This window comes from Carcharodon carcharias, chromosome 3, assembly GCF_017639515.1.
Source record: "Carcharodon carcharias isolate sCarCar2 chromosome 3, sCarCar2.pri, whole genome shotgun sequence".
In the NCBI taxonomy this organism is placed as follows: Eukaryota; Metazoa; Chordata; class Chondrichthyes; order Lamniformes; family Lamnidae; genus Carcharodon; species Carcharodon carcharias.
In genome coordinates, this window is record NC_054469.1 from 159,222,731 (window position 1) to 159,243,043 (window position 20,313).

The following is a 20,313-nucleotide window of genomic DNA, read 5'->3' on the forward strand; positions in this document are numbered from 1 at the left end:
ATGTTGGCATTGCTGGCTAGACCAGTATTTATTGCCCATCCCTAATTGCCTTTGAGAACTGAGTGGCTTGTTAGGCCATTTCAGAGGGCATTTAAGAGTCAACCACATTGCTGTGGGTCTGAAGTCACGTGTAGGCCAGGCCAGATAAGGATGGCAGATTTTTACAACAATCGACAATGGTTTCATGGTCATCATGCGGCTTTTAATTCCAGATTTTTATTGAATTCAAATTTCACCATCTGCGGTGGTCCCCAGAGAATTACCCTGGGTTGCTGGAGTACTAGCCCAGTGAAAATGCCACTAGTCCAGTGACGATACCACTATGCCACTGCCTACCCAAAAGAAAGCTTACCCGGCCTTCGAGGGCACCTCATTAAGAAGTCACCTCTTCTTCTCCCTGCAGCCGCATTAGTGGCCATTCTATCGGTGGCGCTGCCAGCTGCCAGTCCTCTGATTGATCCAACTGCTCAGAGAGGGCATTCCTGATGGTGGTGCCTTTTTTGGCTGCCACCAGTAAAATAGTGCAGGCTTGGGCCACACATTTCTTCTCAATGGCGGGACTTCACTTTTGCCAGTAAAATTCTAGCCTCTGTGTGCAGTACCAATAACTTGTATTTACTTTGTATTAACAGAGTAAAATATCCCAAAGTGTTTCACAGAGACACTATAAAACAGAATATAACACCGAACCATATAAGGAGCTATTAGGTCAGATGACCAAAAGCTTCATCAAAGACGTAGCTCTTAAAGGAGGTAAAAAGGATGTAGAAGTGGAGAGGTTTAGAGAAGGACTTCCAGAGCTTAGGGCTTAGGTAACTGAAGGCATGGGCACCATGGGGGATCACACATGAATACGTGTAAAAGTGATTTCTTCTGCATTTCAGGTGAAGTTACAACAGCAGAACAGGAGCAACTCTGAGAAAATTTATGTTCTTGGTGTCTGATCAGGATTTAAAGACTGATGCAATCACATCAATACTACCATTTTTTTAATCATTAAAGAGTGGGCAATTTCCTGTTGCAACCACTTTATTCATGGTATTGGGGTCTAAACAAAGTTATGGACTTTGCTCACAAAATATCTCTAAAAGAAGAAATTCCTTCTTATTTTACCTAAAGACATTGTTACTCTGTTTAATCAAGGTAAAAAAAAATGTAATTAAAATTGTTTCCAGCAACAATAATGCTTTGCAATTAAATGGAGACAAAACACAGAAGGAAAACGTGACCGGGTAGTCCTTGGCGACTTGTATCTTTGAGTGGCCATACAACAGTACACATTTATATTGCTCTTCTCATGTAGAAAAATACCTTTGAACATTTCACAAAGGAGAGACGAGGGCCAAGCAGGAAACTGAGGCCTATATTTTTGCGGAGTCATGGAGACTCAGAGGCATATCCACAATAGCCCTGTGAACCCTGATCCAGAAGTCCCGCCTCAATTTCCGACAGACCCTATTTTTGTCGGGGGGTAAAGGGGGCAGGACATGATTCTCACATGAGGGAAACTTGAATTCAGCAGGGCCATTTTTACTCAGTATGGAATCCAAACAGACCCAATTTTTGCTGGAGAAAGGGCCTTATCCCGCAGTCTGTAAGTTACATATTTTTAGAGTAGACGTAAATGTTCATAAAAGGTGGATAAGGCCTGTGGAACTGTCAAGCTGTCAAGTTATTTAAGTAACCTGCCCTTTAAAATAAAAAAAACAGCCTGTCTGTGTCTGACTGCACTTTCAATAGCTGTTTGTTGACATAGCCCTAAGTGCCATCATTACAGCATTATTACTTCTTGACTGCTTCCACAAGCTATCATTATCATGGTACTGTACATTCACAGTTTGAATGACAACTCCAAGAGCTTATTAAACAATTAGCTGTCTTTGATGTGGGGCTCTGAATACAAATGTTTAATTTTATAAGGGATTAAGTACTTGAGAGGATTTAAATGTTTTGAATAGATTTTCATGAATGAGAGTTGTTTGTATATAGTGAAGTTTGTAAAATATATTTAGAACTATATTTTCATCTAAGCATGTCTCCTGAGTTCTGCCCATGGTGAATACTGGGTGAGTTGGCATGGAGGTGTAAGGGCAAAGGGTGGGGGGCATGAATTTGCATGAAGGGGCCCTAAGTTGGCTTGGGGCTATAAGGGGCCATAGGGGTGAGTCAGGATCATGGATTGGCATGAGTTGACATGGGGAATGGGTGGGGGTTTGATGAGTGGGGAGTCCTAAAGAGCCTAATATCTAACAAAACAATTGGGACAAAGTCCCAGAAAACTGAGACAGGCCTTCTTGAACAGCAGCCCCTGTGGTTGTCTCCAATCTGCATCCGGGGATGACAGGCCTGATTCCACCCTGCACCAGCTGCCCCAGGAATGAAGATCCCGCCAATTGCTTTTCCTCGGATGGGTGCAGCAACCATGGGATTTCCTGACTCAGGGCCCAGCCTCAGGGGTGAATATCCAGACCTGAATGTTTGGGAGCAGATTAGGTGGGGCAGGGGAGCCAAAAGCACAGCCCAAGAGGTAGGTTTTTAAGAAAACTTTGAAGAAAAAAGAGAGATAACAAGACAAAGTGGGTTTGGCAGCATGATATGAAGAGCAGGTCTTAGTTGCTAAAAGATCAACCTTTGATGAAAGACTGAGTAATGAGAATAAATGCAGTGTTGGAGGAGCAAATAGTGTGAGTTGTGACATATAACCGCAATAAGATGAGGTAAAGCTGTTGAGAGATTTGAGAACAAGGCACAGATTTTGAGATTGACAGGTTGGAGCACAGGAACCCAGTGGAATTTACAAGGACAGGAGTGATAAATGTGTGGAACTTTGTGTGGAATGATCCAAAGTGGTAGATCTTGGACTTGCTCATGGTGAGGAAGCTGCAATACTGTTTGAAGTAATTAGCCTTGGTCTGATGGTTGATGGCCAGGCCAAACAATTATAGCACATCTATAGATTACAGTTTTGAGACCCTAGAGAGAATTGATGGAGGTTTGGGAGCAGGCTACTTTCCCACTTTCTTGGCTTCATTCACTTGACTGAGTCTCCTCTAAAGCCTCATAATTACAATTTGCAAGTGATTGCACTTGCCAACTGCACTTGTGGTGTGCTGAAGTATTATGTTAGCAGTTCACAAAGTGGGGATGCGTACAGACTTTCCTGGGTGTCCATGAACTAAACTGCCTCCATCACAAATTTTGTATGAAAGATATTGATATCAAAATGTTTCTAACTGGAGGTCACTTAAAAAGCAATAAATTAAATGATAACATCGATAAACACCCCCTCTCTGTGCACTGATTGGTTGGAAAGTTCCAGATAAGAATGAAGATTCACGATTTTTCTCGTTCAATGAAGCACGAATCACATGGCACAGTTTGTGGAGAGGAAAAATAAGAATTGTATTTTTAAAGGCTTAGATTTTAACCAATGGAAACAGCTCGAGTGCATCTATCTATAATTGATTTTTACTCTTTGTAATATACAAATACATATACATGCACAGAAAGTTGAGGAACCAAGACCTGGCAGGGGAGTCAAATGAGTATTAAATACAAAAAGATGGAAAACTCTTTAACCTCAGTCACCTCCATGCCAAAACTAAGCTGACCACATAGACATAAATGATCTACAGTTTGCAAGTGACAGCAGTGTTGTTTCTCACCATGCACCAAATTTGCAAGCCACTCTCAATCTCTTCAATTCTGTATACAAGAAATTTGGCTTGTCCATATAACTCATATGTCAACCCACATTTGATCAGCCAGATATTCCACCTCCCAAAAAAGTTGAAGGAGAAACTCTAGAATACATTGAGCACTTCCCATACCTTGGCAGCCACCTCTCTCAAAGGTCACCATTGACAGGGGGATCCAACAGTGAATCCACAGCCATTCAGGCAAAACTTCTGCAAAGTCAACTTTGATGGGCTGGACCTGGACTGCGTATCAGCAACACATAAGAAAGCTAGAAAAATTTCACTAGCAATGCTTCTGCTGCATCCTCCACATTCAATGGGAAGACCGTCAAACAAAAGCTAGTGTCCTTCTTGAAGCCAGCTCCACAAACATTCAGGCAAAATGCTTGCAAAATCAATTTGATGGGCTGGACACTACATCCAGATGGCCAAAACGCATTTTCCCTTGCCAGGTCATGTTTTCTCCACTCTCAAATACCCTGTTCCAAGAGAGGACAAAGAAAACACTTCAAAGACACTCTGGAACTCTCCTTGAAGTGCGGCAGCATTGACATTAATGTCTTTGAGGAGCTTGCTACCAATTGTCCAAAATGGCGGCAACTTGTCCATCAAGCTGCATCATGCTTTGAGTTCCAACCTCTTCATGATGAGGCAGAGTGGCTGCAGAGAAGGAAAGAAAAGAAAGCAAATCATGCACTTTGGATCCCATTTCTTTGTGAGGCATCCTGACTCAGGTGCTCAAAGATCTGTGGGCCAGGAATAAGCTAGTTCAGTCACACGAAGGCCCCATGGCATAAGCGTGACCCTGACTAGCCATCATCCTCGAATCAAGGGACAGCTGGCGATACATATAATTAATATTTGTTTTTTTAAAAAAATCCCTAAAATGATCCCATCTCTTTTTCTGGTGAAAAACCAATTGTTGGAGAGTGATTGGGTAAAATAACCATCAATCATTTACAGATGCCATTGTCAAACATTGCACTCAAGAATAGATGGAAATAAGAGCAGAATGTGCTGGAAAAACTCAGCAGGCCTGGCAACTGTGGAGAGAGAAACAGAGTTAACATTTTGGGCTGAATTTTATGGCCCTGTTTCGGTGGGGACAGGGCTGTAAAATGCGGCGAGACATTATAAACCCCATTGATTTCAGTGGGAACGTAAAATCCAGCTGTTGTAAAATTCCACCCTTTGAGTCCAATATGACTCATCTTCGGAACTTTAATAGCAGTAACTGATATCTGTTATAAAGAAAGTAGAAATATTTCTTTTTATGTAGCATCTTATTATGTCTCAGAAATATCTTTAAATTACTTTACAGCAGTGAATTACACTAAAGGATAGTGATTTTTTTTTTATTCGTTCATGTGATGCAGGCATCACTGGCCATCCCTTGTTGTGAAAGAACATACAGCAGTTATTTTGTGTGCAATAAAACTGCACAAACAGTAATCAAATGAATTATCAGTTAAACTGATTGTAATATTGGTTGTGTGAAATGCTGGTCCAAAAATTGTTGTTATTCAAATTGTGCTATCAGGTCTTTAATTTCCATCTGAAACATGGTGTGTGGGTTTAACATTTCACCCAACAGCAGCAGGTCTGGTGATTAGTGTACCAGATTGTCAGCTTGGGTTTTGTGCTTATGTCCTGAAGTGATGTTTTAACTCCGAACTTTTAGGCTTAGAAGCAAGACCACTACCAACTGAGCCAACCTAATACCATAGGGAAAGTGCTTGTCAACAATCTGAGATCTGTTCAGTGCATTGTTAGAAATTTATACAGATAGGCATGAGGATTCGGGATTATGGAAGTTTTGAAGATAAAATTAACGTGGGAACAGGACCAATTGTGTTAATATTACACATATAGTTTTTCAGATTCTAACAAGGTTTAACACCTAATAATAGCTAGGGCAAGGAATTGGGAGTAGAAGTAATGTAGAAAGTTCAGCTGATAATTGGCTTTAAAATCAAAAAGAAAGACAGTTGTCATTAATATAAACTTTTTAGGCTGGAAAGAAATTTGAAATGCAGTGACTGTTGTAAGAAAGATGGCAGCCAAATTGTACGCAGCAAGCTCCCACAAACAGCAATGTGACAAAGACCAGATAATCTTGACCAGGGCTGGAATTGTCCCAGATTTGTACTAAATACGGTAGAGGCGGATAAAATAATGTTTTACCTGCTGGCCACAATGGCGGCTTTTCACACCATGTATCCCAAACCCACCGTGTTAATTATGCATTCCTGGGAAACATGGCATTTCTTTGGCAGGCAGGCTCTCATTCGCCTGCCACACCATCAGCATGCCGGGCGCCATATTTAAAGTCCAGCTGCATGTACACATTTCAGTGCTTCCAACCCACGGCTACTGCAAAGAAGACATGGCCCTAAAAGGCAAAAAGACTGCAGCCCACAGGTTCAATGATGCATCCCTTGAGCGCCCTTTGGACACAGTGGAGGCTTACTGTGATGTCCTCTACCCCCCACTCTGGCCAAATTGTGGGCAGCAACCTCACTAATCCGGCTTGGGAGGCGGTGGCAACAATGGTCGGCGCCAATGCCCTTCAAAATAGGACAGCCACCCAGTGCCGAAAGAGGATGACTGATCTCTTCCATTCCGCCAGGGTAAGTCACTCTTCTCATCACTCTCAACTCACATACTCTCAAATTCATCATACATCTACGGGGCCCTCACTCATTGCTGGTTCAAGGGACTTCACCATTCACTCTTTCACTCACACATTCATTGTCCACGTCCCATCCATGGGACCATTCAGAACCTACACATGCTGCATACTTATCATCTGGTCTGGCGGGTGTCCTGATTACACACACTTCATCTCAACTCATGCAGTACAAGCTGGCACACAACAAGGGGGAGAGGTTGCAGACTGGTGGAGGAATGCATGAGATCAAGTTCCTCATGGGCTTTGAAAACAGAGCCATCCAGCTGGACGGCGAGGATCTAGACTGTTCCTGTGCTGTCGGTGAGGTTGGCAGTGCTCGACCAAACAAAGATCCAGCAGTGTATCATCCATCAGACAACCATGCTGTGACTGATCTGTCCTGTTTCACAGGGCACTGTCATACACTAATTACCTCCCCTTGCTTCTACAGGCACATATGGGAAGCAACTGACGGAGTTCATGACCCAAGGCCTCCAATCAAGCCCTGAAGAAACCTCTGAAGAGGAATCTGGAGGCACCCTCCTTGAAGCCCCATCGCAGAGCTCACCCACACCTTCCATCAGCACAGCAACACACACCTCGGTGGGAGCGAGCTTTAGAGTAGCCTCAGGATCACAATCTGGTGAGCACATCACATTATCTGATCCACAGCAGGCGGTGATAGGGAGTTCCCAGGTCCCCGTCACTCGGAGGACTGTTGGAGGCCGGAAATTTTCCGAGTCCAAGTCAGATGACGAGCTTCTATACTCGGTCATGTCACAGTTGCTGGAGCTGCATAGGCAAGCTCGGGAACACCAGGAAGGGATGTCCAATGCACTCCTCAGATTGCAAGGCATGATGGAAGAGTCCGTTTGCCTTCAGGCTGAGGTGATAGCACCAGCATGATAACACACCAAGGTCAACACTGGTAGGATGGTGGCCGCCATGCAGACCTTGGTCCAGGATATCGCTTCTGCACTGCTGCACGGGCTGAGCTCCACCGTTGACATCATAGTTGGCCTCCAACAATGCGTATGCGAAAGGGGTGCGGGGCAGCTGGATCTCACTCCAGCTACCCCTCCTCAAGGAGTCAGCCAGGGGCCCTTGGACACCCATGGGAGAATCAGCAGATGTATCCCTCCCCCGGGGCCACCCATGCAGGAGTGCCTGGCCTACCCGAATCCCTTCTTCTTGTGACCTCAGCAGCTCCAGCTCCACAGGCCACTGTCACCCAGCTGGACCCAGAAAGCAGGCCAGGACCTGCCAGGTTTGGCCCTCCAGAGGATACCTGCCAAGGCCATTGCAGACAGGGTGTAGCAGTCAGGAGGCTGCCTCCACCTCCACTGTGGATAGCTGGGGAGCACCAAGAAGTAGCGGCTAGGTTAGGAAGGTTAAGAAGAGATAGATGCACAGGCTGTGCATCTATCTTGTACATACTGTTCACTATTGTCAATGAACTCCCAAGAATTCTTCCTGTCTTTGACTCCTTGTTCTGATGGCAGTGTTTGTGTCACTCAGATGTGAAAACTTTCTGCAGGCCAGGGCCTTTTCCCTGTTGCTTTGTTCAACCTTCAGAACAAAGTGATGGTCCGGCCTCACACTCCCTGGACACATTACTGATGCCTGCACCTGCCAGAATGTCATGGGCAAAGGCCACAGAGTACCGTCATTCTTTCTGTGTGATCTCAGCAGCTTTAAGGAGGGGCTGGCCCCCCATCTCTTCCCCATCTGTGTCCAGTGACACTGTGCTCCTGAAGGGCTCAGGTGCTGAAGGCAACAAAGGATCCGATGCTTTTAAAGTTTCATGGCTGCGTCTCTATGATGTGACCCTGATCACAGAGTGCGAGCGAGCTGCCCTCGGCCAGACAGGAGTCAGATATTCTCAGAGGCTATATGAAGATCTATGGAGTGTCCTTACTTCATGCTGTTATCATCCTCCAGCAATCGAGCGATTATTAGGGTCTCCATTACAGGAGCATTATCACAGAGGGTATGTGTGTTGCCACAAGCCAGACTGGAGGCAAATGTTCATAGATGTGATGTGAGGATCAATGGTGTCTCCTCACTGCATGTTGTCATCATCCTCCACAAATCTAGCAGCTATGAGGGCCTCCCGAGTGCGCTTGCCACATCCAGCCAGTGCGAGGGCCTCATCCCTGACATCGTCACCTTTGAGGACCTCCTCAACCTCATCCTCGTCGGCATTTTCCTCATCGGAGGAAACGTCCATCTCCTCCTGAGCCAGATTCTCTCCCCATTGCAGCGGGTTGTAAAAGGCGCAGTAGATGATGACGATGCATGACACCTGCTGTGGAATGTATTGCAGGGCTCCACTGGACCAGTCCAGACAGCAGAACCTCATTTTCTGCATCCCAATGGTCTGCTCCATCAAGGTGCGAGTTGCATCATGAGCCTCATTATACCTTCGCTCTGCTGCAGTCTGAGGCCACCACATGGGTGTCATCAGCCACGGCCTCTGCAGGTAGTCCTTGTCCCTGAGGAGCCATCCCTGCAGCCTTTCTGGACCCTGGAAAACATGAGGGATCTGAGACCGACTGAGAATGTAGGAGTTGTGGACATTCCTTGCAAACCGTGCACAGACCTGCAGGATGCGTTTGTAATGGTCACACACCAGCTGCACATTCAGTCAATGGAATCCCTTGCGGTTGACATAGTTGACCACTTGTTGCAATGGAGATCTGAGTACCATGTGAGTGCAGTCAATGGCACCCTACACCTGTGGGAAACCCAAGATCTGGGCGAATCCAATCACTCTTGTACTCTGGCTGTTCTGATCCTGGGTGAAATGCATAAAGTTGTGTGCTCTTGTGAAAATGACATCCGTGACCTCATGGCTGCATTTGTGGATGGAGTCTTCTGATATCCCACAGAGGTCACCTGTGGAGCCCTGAAAAGAGCCACTGGCGTAGAAATTGAACACCGGGGTGATTTTCACGGCCACTGGCAAGGACGCCATCCATGTCCCTGTGGCGCCAAATCCTGCAACAGCTGGAAGATATGACCAACTAGTTCCCTAGACATGTACAGTCTTGGGGGACACTGGTTCTCAGTCATCTGCAGGAATGAAAGGCAGCGTCAATAGATCCTCAGCTAGCTAGGCGTCAACCAGCGATGGCTCACTGTGGCTCTTTGGTGGTGTGTGCGGGAGCCCCATCCACCCCTTCTTCTAGGGGATGCTGCTCCTCCCTTTGCACAGGCAGGCACTTCTATCACTCTCTTCTCTTTCGTTTTCACTGTCTGTAATCCGCAAGGCATACAGCTAGGTCACCAGGCTCCATGATCCTGATGCAGTCCTCCTGCAGAATGAAAGAGACATATGGTTAGCATGGGTGTACTAAGAGCCTGTGTTGGTTAAGGGTAAGGCCCCTTAACACATCCCAGAGAGCGCTGCCCACCAGTCAGATGGCCAGAGATTAGTGCGCTGCATGACTGCCAAAAACCCCACCCACTTCCGCCCCACTCCACCTGACCGATTGGAAGCAGCTTTGCCCATTGGACTGCATGTTGTGCTCTTAGCTCAGGTACAGGCATCCTCCTAATCCATGCTGCAAGGCTGCACTGTTAGCTTGAACCAAGGAGGAAATTGGTTCAAACCAGGATGATGACATTACAAGAGGCTGTGAGTGCCTCCACCAGTGACTGTTCCATGACCAGCTTTAGCAAGGAGATTGTACAACATGTCCTGTTCTGCAGTCCACCAAAATGCTCATTACTTTGCAACCTGTGCCCAAGGGGTGAAAAGCTCTGGAGCATTTGGTGGTACTTTGATGCCTCCGCGCTGCTTGAGTGGGCAGAGATGTTAGAGACCGACTCCAATCATATCAGTATTACGCCTGAACTGTCTCAGCTGCAGAGGAATGGTCACTTTATGCAAGATTTCCCTAATTTGTTGACACTTCTGTCACCCACCCACACCCCACATGTGCTTATGCACTACCTTCAACCGCAGGGCAGCCCTTGGCTTCCTCCGCCCCCCCACCTCAATGTGCCTCAACTGCAAGGCAGCTATTGCTCCCCTCTCCCAAGTCGCCTCAACTGCAGAGCAGCCCTTGCCCCCCCCTCTCCAAGTTGCCTCAACCGCAGGGCAGGCTCTGCCCCATCCCCACTAATGTGCCTCAACCACAGGGCAGCTCTTGTCCACCCCCAACCTATCACAACTACAGGGCAACCCTTACCTGTCCACCCCTCCCAGGTGTCCTCAAGTACAGTGCATCCCTTCTCCCCTCAACGCGCCTGCGTCTCAACCTTGAAGTCCAACAGGCCACCTGGGTGAGCACTCTGCAGTGTCACTGCACACTCACCTCCCAGTTCCCCTCAGAGTGCGGCCTGCCAAGTGCACGCCTTCTATAAGCTGTTCTGAAACACATTGGAGTACAATCATGCCGACATGGGGGGGTGATCCAGTGGGACGGGGACCATTCAGCCTGGATGGGCTTATAATGATGCAAATGTATTACAGTGAGGTTCCTGATATCCGATTGGATGATCACAAACTAGTTTCACAATGTCGTGAAACCAATTTTTGGCCTTCTCGCCATGTTGTCCGCTCATACTACCAAACATGCCCGATGCCCGTGGGCACGGACAATTCTGCCACAGAACACTGGGGAGGACTCCCCTGCTTTTCTTCAAAATAATGTTGTGGAATCTTTTGCATCTGCCTGAGTGAGCAGAGACAAGCCCTCAGCTTAACATTTTGTCTGAAATAATGTACTTCCAACACGACTGCATTAGAATATCAGCCTTGATTTTTGTGTTTAAGCCTCTAAAGTGGGATTTGAACTCACAACCTCCTGACGTAGAGGCAAGCATGCTACAAACCATGCCACAACTGACAGATAGGGGGAGCTGTTACTCTAGTCCATAGTTGCAGCAAACAAAAAAGGCAAGTAATGTAGTAGTCAGGAATGGAAATCTTAACTACTCTCCAACTCTTGTCCAAGGATGTTGAGGCCAACTATATTTCTGCTGTCCTGGCTGAAGTAATCAAACTCAGCACAGGCAAGTGATCTGAACTGTGACATCACCCCGCCTCACCCATCCCACCCCCTGAAAGGCTAAGGGGATACTTCAAAGTTATTTCATCGGTGTTTTCAATAATGTGAAAGGGAATGACAAAATGGATCCAGCCAAATTGTTCCATAAATTTAAAAATTAATAAAATCAGTGATTGCGGATTAAAAGTGGGAGATTAGATATGAGAGAGGGAAAACTTTTTAACCAAAAGGTAATAAATGTGGAGTGTTAATTACCAGAGGAAAGCTAGTGAAATGACTGATATAGATTGGTTCAAGAACAATTGGATGCATTTTTTAAAGACAAATGGAATTAGGATATATTTTCCAATTTACAATGGGGGGCACTTCGTGTGCTCACACTGCATTTCTCTTTGTGCTTATATGTGACAGGGATTAGCTTGAAGTGACAGGTTAATGCCTGATTACTAATCATACACAGAGGAATGTTAGTAAGTTTGTTAAATGCTTATACGTACAATTTGTAAGTTGGAAAACATACCCGTGGTGAGAAAGACAATGGGCAGAATTTTCTGTGCCCGCTGGCATTGGATATGTTTGGCAGCAGGAGCGGATAATATGGTGAGAAGGCCAAAAGTCAGTTTTATGATGTCGTGAAACCAGTTTGCAATCATCCGATCTACCCGTCAGTGGTGGACTGCGCTTCCTGCCATCGGACATCGGGAACCTCATTGTAATACATCCGCATTTCATTATCAGTTCAGCTTGCTGGAATCATCTCCCACGCTGGATCATTCGAGCACGTCAGCGTGATTGCACGCCAATGTATTCCATAACTATACATAAGCCATGTGCACTTGGCGAGATACACTTCACTCGGGACTTCAAGGTTTGTTTGCCTACTTTGCTTTGCGCAGTACTCCGTCATCAGTGCCAGGCTTTGCAGGCAGCACCACACCACTTTTTTAGGGGAACCCTGGGTCTGGTCTCTACCTACCAGACCAACCATAAGGGGATGGCTTCACAACGGCTGCATGGCTAGGGCTATATAGAGAAGGGGGTATCCCAGGGTGTGTGTGGGGGGCTACAAGTTGACCTGTGTAAGTGGCTTCAAGAGGGCTGAGGAGGCAGTCTTCAAAGGAGATGAGGCCAGATGGAGATCTGAGGGCGTGTGAGAGAGAGTGAGTGGTGATGTATCTTGAGCTGGCAGTGAGTGAGATGCCAGTGAATGTGTGTGAGTTTAGAATGCTGAGATGGTTGCCCTACCCTGGTGGCACAGATGAGATCATTCCTCCTCTATCTGCATTGGATGGCCAGCCTCTTCTGTGCAGCATTGGTACTGATCACCACTGCCATCGCCTGCCAGGCTGGAGTGTTAATGTTGCTCCCCCTCCTGTGGCCAGAGCTGGGGTAAAGGACATCACGGCGGGCCTCCACGGCATCCAAAAGGCACTTGAGGGGTGCATTACTAAACCAGGGGACTGCAGTATTCTTGCCTTTCGGGGTTGGAAGCACTGAGAGGCACGTGTGCAGCTGCACTTTAAATGTGGTGCCTGGTGTGATGAAGTGGCAAGGTGATGGCATGGTTGCCCTTACCCCTTCCATGCCAACTCACCTCATATCTACCATGAGCAAACCTCAGGAGCCATGCTGACACAAAATAAAGTTATGTGCCAATTGATGACATCACTATTTAAAAAAAAACACTGATAAAAAATGATTCAACACTTCGAAATTCCTTCAACTAACCTCTTATGGAAACAAACATTTAATTTAAGTACTTAATCTCTTATGAAAACAAACATTTCTATTCTATAACCACTTGGAGCTGTCAAACAGTTCACTTAACAAGCACCCCACTGTGATAATGTTAGGTTTTAAAACCAGTCATGCAGCATAAATCCTTTAATGATAACCTTCAGAATAATGCCAACAAACAGAGTGAAGCAGAAGGCACTGATTTTATTTAAAACTCCACATTCTTAAAAAAATTAAAGCACAGCAGAGTTAAATCCCTTGACAACTTTAATAGTTCCAATGAGTTTTGGCAATTCTTTCAAAGCTTGACAGATATTTGACATCTTGGCAGTTTTTTTGACAGCTGTAACAATTCTTTGACAACTTTGACAATTCTTTGACAGCTTGATGGTTCCAATGAGTTTATGCACAATCATGTCTAAGTTTGACAATCCCAAAGAGCACCTGACCTCTCCTAAAGGGCGCATTACTTTTTCCAAAGGATGCCTTACCTCTTCCAAAGGTGTCCTAGGGCCATATTCAAAGGAATACTTTGCCACTTCAAAAGGGTACCCTGGCTATCCAACTGAATTTACAAGGTTCAGACCTGCTCCTACTAGGTCTAATCTGCACACTTCAAGTTTCAGACACCTACTCCACCAAAATTACACAAGAGTTGAGGCAGCTGCTAATTTATATGGGCAGCTGTCTCAATGAACCTGACCCGCCCCCTGTGCAAAAATGGCGGAGGCCGGGTTTGGGAATGTGACTTCTGGATTCAGGCATTTGCCGTCACTTTCATGCAGACGAGGAACCTCTCTGGCTGGTGGAAAATTCAGGCCATAGAGTTAATACACTCCACCCCTATTAGGCACATGCCAGGTGTGCAAATATAGTGTTAAAATGCTGCTTCTACTTTTAGGCATAAAATAGCTGATTAAAGTGTGCAAGTATAGTAATAGTTGACCATGAGCAGCAGTTGCTTGATTCAGTACCCTTTACACTTCAGTGATTTTAGTATGTCATTTTGTGACAGGATTTGTGTGTGAAGGCTGCCCAAACGCTACATTGTAAAAGTTCTTTGGTGGAGGAAGCTGCTAATGAACTTATAAACATGTTACTGGATTTGGAGCCTCTGGGTAAAGAGGATGAAGAAAAATCTAAAGATATTGGTGGAAATGGGCATCAAAACAAACTTGAAGGTAAGAAATGAAAATGCAAAGGAATTATAGATTGGGAGTAAATCCTGCATAAATTAGGGTCAGGCAGCAGGATTGTTTTTGTTTTATTTTTCATAGTTCAGTTGTATAGAAATTACAGAAGAGGTATTATAGGTATAGTTCTTATTAACAGTTTATTGTAAACAATTTTCTAAGTTTCTTTTTAACTAACAAGAAAGCACGAAATAGACAATAATTTGTAACCTGATATTTGTGCAAATACATGATCAGTGAAGTAAGAGGAGAAACTATAATGCAACAAATACCTATTGCAGCAGAAGGAAGAAAATCTGAGAAACGCTCTTTCACCTATAATGCCAGCCAGATAAGCAGTGGCCCCCCATCTCCAGTAACAAAAAGGAAAAAGAAAGACTTGATGGAGACACTTGAAGAAGAAGCACAGGAATTGTTGTCCCATTTCAGCCACCGCAATGTGGATGCATTATTGAAGGTCACCCGCAACACTCTAGAGGCTATTCGCAAACGTATTCATTCATCATCACTGCTCTATTTTATAGGTATGTTGTCTGTCATCTTCACCATAAACAATCTTAATTCTGATGCAGATTGCAAAGCAATCTCAGGCACCACCTGGACTGATTATTGTGGTCTGCCTGCACAAGTATAAGTAAAAACAGAATATAGAATGAAACAGCACCCAATTAGGAGTTCAAGTGTGATACCACAGATTCAGCAGCTGCTTGCATAGCAAGTGCTGACAGATTTTTAAACATGCACTCAAATACTTCTAGAGGACCAGTCACTGGTTTATATAACTTTGCAATTAAAAATACCTGACAGTAAATTAAAAATAGAACAATGGTATAGAAGGGCGTAGTAAAAGCAGAAAATGCTGGAAATACTCAAAGTTTGGCAGCATCGTTGGAGAGAGAAACAGAGTTAATGTTTCAGGTTGATGACTTTTTGTCGGAACTGGTGAAAGAACTGACAAAAGGCCAATGATCTGAAATGTTAATTCTTTTTCTTTCTTCGTAGATGCTTTCAGACTTGCTGAGTATATCCAGCATTTTCTGCTTGTAATTTCAGATTTCCAGCATCTGTAGTAATTTGCTTTGCTACAGAAGGTAGTGCTTTGCTTAAAGAAAAAATATATTCATTTTAGATTATTGACTTCCAAAATTTACAGACAAAAGACAAAGTAATGTGAGACCACCTCTGTGCCTCCTGGCACTCTTGCTTTCATCAAAATCAGAAGCAGCAACAATGATAAAGTGCAGTTTTATTGGGAAAATAATAACACCACTTTTCAAAGGAGTTTTGGAAATTCATAGGGAAGATATCAGCCTCTTTTAACAATTCATTGTTCAATGTGCATTTCAATTTTTCAAATAGAAAATGACCTCTCCAGCAAACAGAAGCAGTCAAGCCATCCTATCTTCAGAACTAACATTACACTGTCTATTCCCAATATAACCATGATACCTGCACTGGATGAAGTACAACAGGCTTTGAATAGAACAGTAGAGTATATCATCAGTGTCCCTAAAGGAGTTGGCCAGTGGAGCAAAGAAAGAATTTCAAAGGTTTATTTTGATCTTTAATGATTTTATCTTTTGCCAGTTTAAATAAGTATTATAATTCATTGTCCATTTTGTATTAACATTTGCTTCTTCTCACATGTGTAGAGAAAAATGAATGAAAGAAAAATTGCAGCAATGAGGCATGGCAGCAGAGACAGTGATTCTGAAGATGGAGCCCCAGAAATTAGAATCAGAAGTGTTCTTGGTAATGCATATTTCAAGTGCTCCAAATTATTACAAAATGCATGCAATTATTGAATTTTTTATCATAACAGCACAGAAAGAAGTCCAAAAAAGCTATTCACTGAGTCCAGCTTCCTTGTCCTTTCCCCATAAATGGATGTTTTTCAAATTATCATAACTTTAGAAACATGTGTTGGAGAATATTGATAACTGCAGTCCCATGCAGACCCAATATTTTGAGCCTGAAAATCCAGGCAATCAGCCTTGTCAGTGCAGGTCATTCATTGGGCAGCTACACAGAAATAGAGAGCATTGACATCTTTACAGTTCTGCATTTGTCCACACTCTCATAAAGTCATTAGCTGTTTTCACATATCTGCACCAGATGGTACAATCAAGAGTAAAATTTCTTCCAGTATGTTGTGTCAAAATCAAGTTGATGGTCGGAGCAGGATACTTGAAATGCGGCAATGTGTCTCTTTATTAAACCTTATTTATTTTGTGATACCTATATCACATTACTTAGTAATTGTCTTTGTGGCACATTTAGGCCCAAATTTTCATCCCCAGGTTGGGACCACAGAATTTATTTCCCGGCTGAATGAAGCCAACCTTTATAAATGGCTGCCCACAGGTTGGAATTTCGTTCGGGGGCTGGGGTCAGGCAATCCCAGAACGAATCTGCAGGCTGCTGGGCATGGAGCCGGGCTGGTGCAAGGCCTCCCTCTGTGCCCTGGCACTATGTTTAGTAAAACAAATAAATAACATCCCTCCAGACCTCAACCCCTTAACAACTCCCTATGCCCAATCCATGCCAACTTATGCCACCCATGCCCCTCTACCTACTCCCATGGCCCCTCATACCCTATGCCATCTTAATGCTCTTCTACCACCCCATAGCCCCATGCCAACAGTGTCAACCCATGCCCCCTTCAACCTTTGCTCTTATCCCATCCTCACCTATTAACCTTGTATCCTTGGACAGCTCCTTTACAGTTTTGACATTTCCTGGATAGCTTTGATAGATTTGGCAGGTTTGATAATTCCTGGATAGCTTTAAAAGCTTTGACAGCTGGACAGCTTCTTAACATTTCATTGAACCGTTGGATATCTCCTGGACAACTGGACATCTCCTTGACAGCTGAAATCTCCTGGGCAACTGGACATCTCTTTTAGAGTTTGACAGTACAAATGAGTTTGTGAGTAAGAAGTACACAATCATGTTCACTTTTAACTGTCCCAATGAGGGGAGTGGGTGGATGTTAACTCTCCCAAAAGGTACCTTACCTTTCCCAAAGGAATTCTAGAACCCTATCCAAAGGAGCACCTTACCTCTCCAAAGGGGTACCCTTGATATCCATAAGAATCTCCCAAGTTCAGACCTCCTCTTACCTGATCTAATCCGCACACTGTGGATTCCCCACTCCTGTTCTCCCAAAATCCCACTTCGGTGGAGATAGCTGGTGATTTAAATGACATGCGCAAACCTTGGCCTGACTTCAGTCTCACCCCGTGAAGATGGGAAATGCTCAGCTTGGGGGCAGGACTTAGAAATTTCACCTATTTCTGGGATTTTCGCCATGACGGAAAGGCTGTCTGTTGTGGCAAAAATCCTGGCCTTATATACATTTCAGGAAGATACACTAAGCTACAAATGAATAAGAGCTAACTGCCACATTGTAATTTCCTTTTATTGGTTGCCCACTCTTTTAGATGGCAGCATCTCCGATACCTCTGCATCTGTGAACTTGCTGATCCCTGTCCAAATGAAGAACTACTACAAATGTGTTTCAGAGAACAAAGAAATCATTAAACTAGGATCTGTGCTAAGTACAGCCATTAATTCCACTAAAAAGGTAACTCTTGAAAGAGCTGGGTAAAGTGGGAGAATTTGATTTATGTCAAACTTAACAGATATATGCTCGTAGAAAATGATAAATTTTACCACATCAGGAAGTTAAGGATGGAGGTCAACGTGCTTGATGAATAATGTTCCTTGTCTTGATTTTCCACTTTCAGAAGCTCTGTAATGGAAGAATTATATGGTAACATTAAACCTGTAGAATTAAATCAGTGTTTACTCTGGGACCATCTTGGTGATAACTGTAGAATGCGTTAGATTTCCTTATAAAATTATTTATAATTTCTAGTTAATTATAGCTGACAGATTTTAGAGTGAGAAGACAGTAGGTGTTCTGCTTCAACTGAGAAGTGAACCATAAAATAAGCATGAAGATATTGGCTGGATGTGTTTAGTTGACTGATCTTAAATGGTAATTGTGTTTGAATTAGGTGAATTAAAAAAGCAGCAAAGTAATTCGATATGGCTTGACTTGAATTGGAGGTTAACAAGGAAACATAGCTGTTTTAAAGCTGCTATTTTTAGTTTTGGAATACATTTAGGATGGCAGGACAGTAGAAATCAGTATTGTGTGAACTTGTATGATCTATGATGTGGGTGCCCCTGGAAACTAACAGTGACCAGGACAGGCAAAGCTGCAACAAATGTCTTCAGATAAAATCAGCTGAATTGAACCTACTGAGCTAAAGAGATAGTTGGAGACATTTTACATGATATGTGAGGGGTAAGGTTTCTGGAGAAAATGTAGCAAAGCAAGGTCAGCCCACAGCTAGGACAGAAAAAGAACACCCAAGGGGAAATGGTGTATTGGAATATATCTGATGTTATTTAAGTATCTATAGTGATGTGTCATGGATAACCATATTCTCCTGGAGTTTTCTTGACCCCCTTAGAGTTTGTAAGAAATTGTCAGGAATGTTCTGAAATATACCACAATTCTCTATTTTTGCCTGTCCTAGAATGCTATGTATAAGGTTTCACAGTCTCACAGATAAAACGAGTAGTGAAAGACCTGACAGTCTTTGCTCACCTTTCTTTTCTTGTATTCCAACCCATTCAGTGCAACTATTATTACCTATATAGTTGTTTATAATAACAACATTATTGAAGATGAGTTTAGTTGTTGATGCATCAAGGTTTTCTGTGTGATCCGCTGATGACACTGGTTAGAAAATGTGATTATAATACTGGAAACTTCCACTGTAGTCATTTCTCTGTTTAGTTTTTTTAGGTTAATATAGCCAAGGACATGAATAAAACAGTTGCAGTTGCAAGTTTTCAAGCTTATGGTACTGTGGCTTTAAGCTGCTTTGTCTGCAAGAAGGTTACATACATTATAAATTAATAAATAAACTTCTGATTGGCTGATTATGGATGGTAATTGAGGTTTCACTGCACTTGAGGGAAGATTCACAAAATGTATAGGCCTGGATTTTTGAGGTATTAATGACAGTGAAATTGGGAGCAATCACTGTCATTACTCCTCTGAAACTGACATCAACTTATGGATTTTGCATGCATGTAGTTAAGTGTGGAAATCAGAGATCACTATCAGTTATTCTATGCTTCTCCAGATGTATATTGTTGAGGTCCTCCCAGAATGTAATCAATTAGAAATCATTGATCTGATGAGAGCTTCTATTCCTACACTGAGGAGTATTTCAAGGAACCCACACGAGTGGGAAACGTGATGTGCAGGGTGATCTAATTAGGTGGGATGTGAAATTTCGATCTCCCAATGGCAAACTGAGATGCAGAAGTTAGCAGCGTGTTTGTGGCATGTTGAGCAATAGGCTGGCATGTGGCGGGTTCATAATTGTAATGCATTTGCATATCATGAATACTTATTAGTGTGAAACAGGTTTTAATAAAGTTCTACTCTTGGAATAAAGAATCTCATAATCCAGTTCAGAACCGTTTAAAGGTGTCATGCTCCACTCAGCTTTGTGCAGTTTTGTGTATGGTCAGTGGTTTTCCTTGTTTAACTCTACAGCACAAGGGAGGAAGCAGGAGAATTGCAGCTTGCATGGAGACTCGGGACTGGCAAGGGTGAATCAGTGGTGAGGTGGGTGGGTGTGGAGCAGGGGTCGGAGCATGGAGGAGTAGAAGAGGGATCCAGTGGAGGATAGATGATGGAGGTCAAGGTAAGAAAATGAGGGGCCTAAGGGCAGTGTCAGGGCTGTTCACATGTGTGTCTATCCCAGGGTGTTTGCTGATAGAGTCCTTACCTTGAAATCTGGAGTGCAAAGGGACTAGGGAGTCCTAGTCCAGGATTCTCTTAAGGTTAACTTGCAGGTTGAGTCGGTAGTTAGGAAGGCAAATGCAATGTTGGCATTTATTTTGAGAGGATTAGAATATAAAAGCAGGGATGTGCTGCTGAGGCTTTATAAGGCTCTGGTCAGACC

At 43.8% G+C, this 20,313-nt stretch overlaps 1 protein-coding gene across 1 annotated transcript in view; it reads left to right on the forward strand.

Annotated features, from left to right (window-relative positions):
• The window catches only part of dnah5 (dynein, axonemal, heavy chain 5), a 428,506-nt gene that overhangs the window by 83,452 nt on the left and 324,741 nt on the right, over positions 1-20,313 (forward strand). The window contains exons 18-22 of the mRNA XM_041183995.1: positions 14,140-14,305; positions 14,599-14,841; positions 15,677-15,867; positions 15,970-16,069; positions 17,761-17,903. Coding sequence (XP_041039929.1) covers positions 14,140-14,305; positions 14,599-14,841; positions 15,677-15,867; positions 15,970-16,069; positions 17,761-17,903 — 843 coding nt within the window. The remainder of the gene's footprint in view (positions 1-14,139; positions 14,306-14,598; positions 14,842-15,676; positions 15,868-15,969; positions 16,070-17,760; positions 17,904-20,313) is intronic.